Here is an 8,518-nt window from a genome sequence, read left to right as displayed (position 1 = left end):
GCTGGGCCCGGGGGCCGCCGCCGCCGCCGCCCTGGAGAACGAGAGCCCCGCCTTCGCCCCTGGCCCTGCCCAGCTGAGTGCAAAAGCACACGTTTTCTGCCCCCAACGAAAACCTCTGATCAGCAAGGAAAACATCCTGGTGCACCCCTCCATTTTGGCACCCGAAAGGCCGTTTTGGAGAGCTGCGGGAGATGGGGAGAACTGGAGAAAAGAAAGTTTGAGGTGATTCTAATCTAATCTAAATTTACAGTGTGCCCTTAGGGGTTCTTGCTGAGTGTAGGACCCAGCCCTAGCTCCTCCTGGTGGCTCCCAGTTTTAAGAAAGGCCCAGAAGCAGGTGGTTGCCCATCCTGTCCCAAAGACCACTTTGCAGTACTCAAGGGGGTGTGAAAGTTAAGGTATGTGGTTCTTCAGTCACTGTGCTGCTGAAACAATCTCAATTCCCCCTTAATTCCAGCGGCTCCTCCTGGACGGGGCGGGGGTTGGTTGTCCACACCACCTGAGGCTGTATTGCTTCTGCCCGCAGCTCTTTCTTTTAGACCTTGCCCTCCAGGGAACTTCAGGTGGCCAAGTTGTCCCAGGTGATCCAGAGCCAGGACTGCCTTAGCACTTTGCTGAGCGTCTCTTTCAGGCTGAAACTCACAACAGGCCCCTATAAAGACCCCCTTTGCTTTCAGGATTACAGACTGCATGAACTAACGCAGAGGTTCTCCACCTTCCTCATGCCCCGACCTTTTATACAGTTCGTGGCTACTTCATCACTGTCATTTTGCTACTGTTACGAATCAGGGGACTCCTGTGAAAGGGTCTTTTGAAGAAAAAAAAAAAGGGTCTTTTGACCCCCAAAGGGGTCTCCAACCACAGGTGGAGAACCACTTAACTAAGGGAAGTGCAGGAGTTAGCTGGAGACCAGTCAGCAATGGCTGGAGGGGAAAACAAAGGGACACGCTCGCAGCCAGTGAGTGATATGTTTAGAAGGAAACTCAGGCCCTGCTGCCATCCGGGCTCCCCGTGGGCCAGGAATGAAGCTGGTTTTTACAGTTGGAGCCGCACAGAGATTGTCGTTATTGCCTCAGGCACAGTCCGTGATGGCCATGATGAATCTAGCCCGCATGATGTCACTGATTGAGCCATTTTTGAGTAGCCTCTAATTGCAGCGTGGATAACAAGTTTTCATCCTTAAGGTGCAGCTAACACTGAGTCCCTCTGACAGTTTCTTGAAGGAAGAGCTAACGCCCCACCTTTCCCCCCTCCCTCCCTCCCTCCCTCCTTCCCTCCTCCCCTCCCACCCTGGAGCTGCAGGAAAGATGTGGAGAGAGAGTTGAAGGTTGACATGCCACTCAGCAATTCTAGTCAAGAAGTCACAAAGGATCTGCTTGATATGATAGGTGAGTATGGAGGACGGGCATCTCCTTGAGAGGAGACGCCCCTCACGCAGGCTCCTGATGCAACAATAGCCTTGATTGGAAGCCACGCTCTTCAGTGGGCAGATTTGTTGTGCTCATGGCAAGATCTGTCCGCAGAGCAGTGAGCCAAAAAAAACCCTAGCCCTGTCCCTCCCAGAGTGAGGACCACCTCTGGGGTGGGGACAGCAGTCAGGCCATTTCATCAGGACAGGGAAGCCCCCAGGGAAAGAGACAGCAGCCCTGTGGTGTGACAGCTCCGCTGACAGAGGAAGGCCATCACGAGGCAGAGAAGACAGAGCAGTCTGGCTGAGGGGGTGAAGACAGTCGGCAGAAAGATCAGCCAAAAGCTCCCCTTCAAGTCCTCCCCCTGACAGAGTCCCTGCCCACAGAGGCCCTGGATGTCCCTCCAGACCTTTTGTTTGACGCACGCGTCCTCGGTGTGGACTTTTTAAACAGCGAACAAACAACTCTTAGGAGAGGGCATCCAAAATGTCGTGATCTTTTCATTCCGTTTCCCACAAACTTCTAGAAGTCCCCTGGTAGTTAGGGGATGCAGTGTCCTGGGCACTGCCTGAAGCTGTTTGTTCTGAAGGGCTTCCAGATTCTGGGGGTTAAAAGGAGGCCTGGATGCGGAGAGGTGCTGGCTCTAGACCACAAAGCATGACCCCTGCCAGCCCACCACTCCATCTGGAGAAGCCCTCCTCTCCCCAGAGAGGAACTGGTGGCATAATGCCTCTGCCCTGCCCCTTCCATGATCCTGGCCATGGTACATGGGTTGCCATGTACCCATCACACCTTATTCCTGCAGGTCAGGGAGTTAGTTCCCTGGGAGCCAGGACAGGCAGGCACAGCTCTGTGACCTTCTCTGAGCACTGTCCTTGGGGGCTGGCAGATAGTTGGGGTCTGATAAATGTCTACCTTCATTTGGCCACTCTGTGGGCCTGCCTGCCCTAGGTGGGAGTGCCCCATTTTGCACGATACCTGAAGATTGACCACTTGCTTTTAAACTTGTGTCTGACATGTCCGAAACCTCTCACTGGGCTTATAAGGCTGAATGTTCTTATTTTAAAGACCATACGAGCATCCGGACTATTGAAGAACTGGCTGGCAAACTAGAATTTGAAAACGAGTTGAACCGCATGTGTGGTCGCTGTGACAGCTCTCCCTTCAAGGAGGAAGCCTGGGCCCTGTTCGTGGACGACAGCCCTCGGAAGGCCTGGGACGTTGACCCTGGGGGGCTGAAGCAGGCTTTTGACGATCACAATATCATTGAGACGGTTCTGGACCTGGAGGAGGACTACAACCTGATGAACTCTTTTAAGTATCACATTGAGTAGGACGCTGTGCTTTTAGCTGTGATTGTGAGGCTTGGGGGTCCGGAGCCCGTGCAGCCCGAGCAGTCGCAGCCGTGGCGGCAGTGGCCGGGCCCTGCGTTCTCAGGGAGTGGTCACCTGTGAATTGCCACACCAGTTTTAACCACACCCGTTGTGCCCCTTTTTGTGCTGAGATCCCAGTTTTGATATTCTGTTACTTAAAGACTGTTAGTTTTTTTTTGGTTTTTTACACTTTTGAATGTTTTTATGGCTGTTCAGTACACCCAGCACCTGAGACCAGGGTGGGTGATGGGCCTCTGCTGTGTTTCTTGTGTTCTTTAATGTGGACCCCTGCGAGAGTGTCACAGGCCAGGGCTTGAGTGGCCGACAGCATCCTTGTTCCCCTCCTGACAGGATGAGGAACAAGGCCCCATGAGGCCTTCCTGTGCCCTGCTCCCCCTCCCCCCTCGCCCCCCACCTCTACCCACAGCCATGCCAACAAGCTGGGTCTTCATCGGAGGGGTTGGGGAGGGCAAAATAAACCTAGGTCCGTCCTGCCCATCCACCTTCTTACCTGGGCCGCATCTGTCCACTGGAGCCCTCGAGAAGCCACAAGAAGCTCCCACTGCAGTGACCCTGCTGGAGAGACAGTGTTGTGGGAGAGAAGGGCCAGCTGCTCTACCTTTGGGATCAAGCAGAGGCAACAGCTTAGCAGGGCTGACTCCAGCCCCACCCTCTGGAAAGGAAGACCCTCTCCTGAGGTTATTTGGGCAAATCCTTTAAACTGTGACCGTCTCTGGAAACCTTATAGCCAGCGAGCATGTCTCCAGCTCTTGGACTTGGGCGGGAAGGTGGCTTAGGCGCGCACAGGGAGGGTTTGCAAGACGCAAAGGCAGGCCAGACGGAAGAAGAGCTGGGGAGGATCGTTCTTGTCCTTGGGGTCCAGTGGCCAAAGGACCCACCCTACAGGGCCACCTGCCAGGCAGGTGACCAGCCCAAGCACACTGCTGGGAAGGCTTCAGAAATAGTGGCACCCTGGCTCTGTGTCTAAAGATTCCTTGTCCGAGCAAGGTCCAGCTCAGCAGTCCTAGTCCGAGCGAGCCCCTGGGAGCAATGGCAGGGCCAGGCCCTTACCATCCCACCAGCCTGTGTGCCGACTCCCATCTGGACCATCCACCACTCGGTTCTTAGGGAAGGTGGCCCCTCAGTAAGCATCCACATCTCTTGGAGGCCTGGTTTCTTTTCCATGAGCAGGATGAACAGGAGGGATTGAGCAGAAATCTTAACAGTATCCAGCTGCCACTGTCCCCAGTCCGGTGTAGAACAGGCAGGCTGGGTAGACATTGGGCTACTTGATATTTTTGTTTAAAAAGTCTTAAGCTGAACCCATTCCTGTCCAGACAATGTAACTCATGGTGACCCTGTAAGAGAACTTCTCTACAGGTTTCTGAGACCATCTTAAATAGTATGTTCTACAACACATAGTTTTTCTTAAGGGAGCTTAATTAATAGAGCGTAATGCCACGCCCTCCATGCCCATCTCTCCACCCCAAAGCCTCAAGGCAGAACTAGGCAGAAAGACGAGTGGGGAAAGAGTGGAGAAGCCTGGCAGATACTCTCAAGTGATGAAGGACCAGCTCAGCACGTGGTGTCATGTGGATGTCACCTGCCCCAGGCTGCAGTGACTTAGGGCATGTCACCTCTTTGGTGTTCTTGAAACCCTGGTCTAATCATGAGACCCAAGTCAGGGGCCTTCCACAGGTAACCTGGCCTGTACTCAAAGTTAGCAAATCAAATAAACTCACTGCCATCGAGTTATTTCTGCCTCATAGCAACCCTGTGTGACGGTAGAACCGCCCCTGTGGGTTTCCGAGACTAACTTTTCAGGAGTAGAAAGCCCCGTCTCCTCTTTCTCCCGGAGGGCTGGCTGGTGGTTCCAGCTGCTGACCTTTGGGTCATGACCACTACATCAGCAGGGCTCCTTCAGAGTGGCCCAGGTCGTGGAAAATAAGACGTGGGATCCGAAGAGAGAGAGAAGACACAGTGACTAAATGCACTGGGATGTCCTGAAGTAGATCCTGGAGCAGGAGGAGGACATTAAAGGGAAAACTGGTAGAATCCAAATAAAGTCTGGAGTGCAGTTAATAGAAACGTACCAGTGCTGGTTCCTTAGCTTGGACAGGTGCACCACAGTCATGGACGATAACAGGAGAATGTTATCCTGTTCGGAAGGATGTATAAAAACTATGTCCAACTCTTCTGTCATCTAAAATTAACAATGTACTAATAAGGAAGAAAACGTGGACATTTATGTGTATGAACACGTGTGGGAAGGTATAGGAATATGGGGGCTATGGCCCTTTTCCCCCCTTGTATTTTCTATCTGCAGCAGACACGGTCCTTTCTGTAAAAGGAATGTAAAGGTGCTGGGGGCGCTGCTTTTGTTTCTGAAACCTCATCTTTCCTAACCAGCTATGGCTATTGCTATTGGGACCAGGCACCTGCCCACACCTGCGGCAGCTCAGGCTCCCCAAGGGTAGTGCTCAGCAAGACCCGGCAGGGGGCAGTGCTTCCCTGAAGGCGCTGGGGCTTTAGGCCTCACAGAGCTGTTTCTCAGGATCTCAGCCTCTCCCAGAGACAGGCCCCTCCCCAGGAGGGGCTTTGTAAAGGGAGTGAGTGTGTTGGGGCATCATCCCCGAGCCAGGAGGAAAGGCTGAGATGGGACCATTGCTTCTGCAGGGCGGGTGGGGAGGACGGTGGGAAGAAGACTGGGCACAGGTGGGGAGTGAAGGACAAGGTCAGGCTCTCTGTCAGGACAGGCAAGTTTTCCTCCTTTTAGCAAAGGGTTTCTGTGACAATTCAGATTTAATTCACCCTGGAATTCTTGAATGAGGACCATCCTCTCTCCATGGAAACAGCTGCTTTGTAAAGCAATCCAACAGCTGAGGCCTGAGCTCAGGCACGTGAGGTTTAGAGAGGCAGGCGGGTGGGGGTGGGGGGGCTTCAATTCCCTGGGCAGTCGGCTCCTGTCTTCATAGGCCTGGCTTCCTGTGGCGCCCCAGGGAGGCCTTCCCTCCTGTTTTCCATGTGAGCTGGCAGGGGAGCAGGAATCTGTCCGCAGGTTTGCAACCAGCTGGGCCAAATGCTTCTCCGGGAGATGAGAGTTGGCCTTGGCCGTGTCGGAGAAACTTTATAAATGTTTTACGTCATTTGGTTCTCCCCCGCAGTTCATCTTGGCAAGCCAAACAATCACCAGATTGTTTCCGTGGAAACACCAAACTGCAATTTGGATTACAGAATCAAAATAGAAACAAGGCAGACTCAAGAATAAATAGAATCTTTAAGAGCCTGCTAGTTGCGAACTATAAAGTCGAGCTACAGCCCAGATAAGGTGGGAAGTGGGCCCACCCTACCTTGTAAAGTGCCCCCCACCACCCCAGCCACAGCCCACCAGCGATGCCAAAGCCACGAGGAATCAGCTTTGCCTACAGAAGCTTTGTGGAAGGATACTTAGGGTAGGAGCTGGTCAGAAGAAACTTCTAGGAGAGGCGGAGGGTGCAAAGAGCAGGGGCCGGAAGGGAAGGCCGAAGAGGAGGCCACAGGAGTAGGAAGAGGGCGGAGTGAGAGTGAGCAGTTAGGAGTGTGTGGAGCTGGCCTGAGAAAGAGAAGTGGACAAGGTCCAAGGAGGCCATGGGACCTGCCAACTCTGCCGAGGGGGCCGGAAAATGTATTGGGTGACCCACCTGCCCTGGCTCCTCTGTGCACGCCTGGGCTGTGCATTCCCACCCCAGGCAGAAATCAAGGGGACTCGGAGGAAGGAGACAGACACCAGCCCATTTTTGTAGCCAGGCATGTGCTGACCGGCCAGCATCATCCAAGCAGAGCATTTGCAAAAGGGCCGAGTTCCAGCTCATCGCTGGCACTGTGAAGGGCCCAGCCAGGACCTTTAGCGTGGCAGCCATGACAGGTGGAAGAGGTGCATGCAAGGCTGCTGTGTCTTGTTGAGCAGGGGCTGTCCTGAGACAAGCGGAGGCTCTGCAGTTCGCCGCCTCTCTGCAACATGTGGGAGGACATTAATATATTAGGTTCCGGCTAAATATTTACAGAGGAAACAAAGTCTTACTCTGGTGACAGAATTGAGAACGTATCATGGCCCTCTGAAGGAAGCACTCTCTGTCCTAGACCAGCTAGGTCAGTGCTTGATTTGAGATGTTTGGGCCTAAGGCTCGACAGAAAATGTTTATCAAAACTGACAGCGGGGCAGACAGGTTGCTGGTCTCTGGGACTTTGGGTGGCAGAGAAGTGTGTGGAGCTGACCTGCAAGAGATGTGGACAAGGTCTGGGGCCTTTTTCAAAGAGCACACTTTAGAACTTTCGAGGCAAACACCAAGGGTGCTAGCCAGTCAGGCTGCAGGGAGCTGTTTAAATGAGCCAGGATGGAACCCCTGAAAACCAAGTAGTTGTCAAGTGTCTGCTTGTGTGGGCCTCTGTCCAGGATGTGGGAACCAGCAGGGACATGGTGGTGCAGCTCCTGCAGCTGGCATTTAGATTCCACTGGCCAGGCAGGTGACCCAAGCACACACATGATTGAATACCTGGCTTCAGATGAGGCAGCTGAGACGAGACCCTGCAAATGAGGAAAGAGGCATCAGGAAAGGCCTCTTTGGGGAGCTGCCACTTGACACTGAACTATCATGATGATTAGGTTTGCTGGTCAGCTTCATTTCCCTCCTCAGAACCGGGCGGGCGGTGTTCTGGGGTGGGTGGGGGACGGCCCACAGCCCTCCTAGCACCCCACCCTGGAGCAGCAGCAGTGCCTCAGGGGATGAGCCTGGGCTGTGTCAGCTCACCAAATCTGGCAGGAACACGGTAGCTAATAAAAGAAATTAAAATATAAGCCCTAGGAATAAAAGCAGCCTCAGGATAGCCTTCCCTGATGGTCCCCCGAACAGGCCGCAGAATTGTAAATTGGTTAGGAGCTGCGCTTAGCGCTTCTTCTACACAGTGCCCAGCTTACTCTGATGTTAGACTTCAGTCCAAAAAATGGTCTAGGAGGGGGCTTCAGGCGGTTCATGGAAAAATGGCGCGCGCATGGAAATGTTTGTCCAAAGACAGGATCTTATCACTGCCACAGGTGAGACGACTTTTCACAGCTGGAGCGACCCATCAATGAGAAGGGCAGAGTGGTAAATGGGGGTGCAGCGGAGTTCTCTCAGCAGGGCTTTGAATGAAAATAGACTTTAATCCACTTAAATGTCATAAAGACATTTCCTGATCCAGACTCCTTTGGCCTACAAGCTTCATGCTTACAGTTCAGCCGCCACCTGTGTGTGGTCAGCCCTCTGGCATGCCGGGGGGGCTTGGAGGGACCCTCTGTGTGGCTTGACTCCCCCCACCCCCCTCCCCCATTCCCCTGCTTTCCGGGCACAAACCAGCGAGGCCAGCAGGGTAGGCCTGCAGAGCACATGGTGAGCAGACAGGCAGTGGGGGCTCAAAGAGTGTAGCGGGGCGGCAAGGGCAGCTTCAGCTGAGCCCCAGTCCAACTTTCCTTGGCCCTCCAGGGGTACCTGTGATTGCAGGTGGGTCCTTGCTAAAGGCCAGAGGATATACTGAGACCTGCCTACTCTGGGGCCTACCACAGGGATCAAAGCCAAATTCAACTCCTACAGCCTTCTGTGGGGACACCCCCTCCCTGAGAATAAGAAATGTAAAAATAACAAGAAACCAAGGGCCATCGCTTTCTAACACCAATGCCATCTACTCTCCTGGCTTGAAAATGAGAAAATTCTGAAAGTCTTCC

At 53.5% G+C, this 8,518-nt stretch overlaps 1 protein-coding gene across 2 annotated transcripts in view; it reads left to right on the top strand.

Moving 5' to 3' along the window:
• The window catches only part of CUNH3orf62 (chromosome unknown C3orf62 homolog), a 3,694-nt gene extending 726 nt beyond the window's left edge, over positions 1-2,968 (top strand). For both annotated transcript variants that reach the window (XM_045297615.1, XM_030887670.2), the window contains 3 exons: positions 1-222; positions 1,302-1,387; positions 2,477-2,968. The exon at positions 1-222 is cut by the window's left edge. In XM_045297615.1, the coding sequence (XP_045153550.1) occupies positions 1-222; positions 1,302-1,387; positions 2,477-2,742 (574 nt within the window). In that variant the 3' untranslated portion in view covers positions 2,743-2,968. The remainder of the gene's footprint in view (positions 223-1,301; positions 1,388-2,476) is intronic.
• Positions 2,969-8,518: the final 5,550 nt, after the last annotated feature.

Source organism: Echinops telfairi, unplaced genomic scaffold (genome assembly GCF_000313985.2).
Source record: "Echinops telfairi isolate 266 unplaced genomic scaffold, ASM31398v2 ScPeMD7_7420;HRSCAF=8458, whole genome shotgun sequence".
Classification (NCBI taxonomy): domain Eukaryota; kingdom Metazoa; phylum Chordata; class Mammalia; order Afrosoricida; family Tenrecidae; genus Echinops; species Echinops telfairi.
Note: the sequence above shows the minus strand (reverse complement) of the source record. Positions and strands in the feature narration are given on the sequence as shown.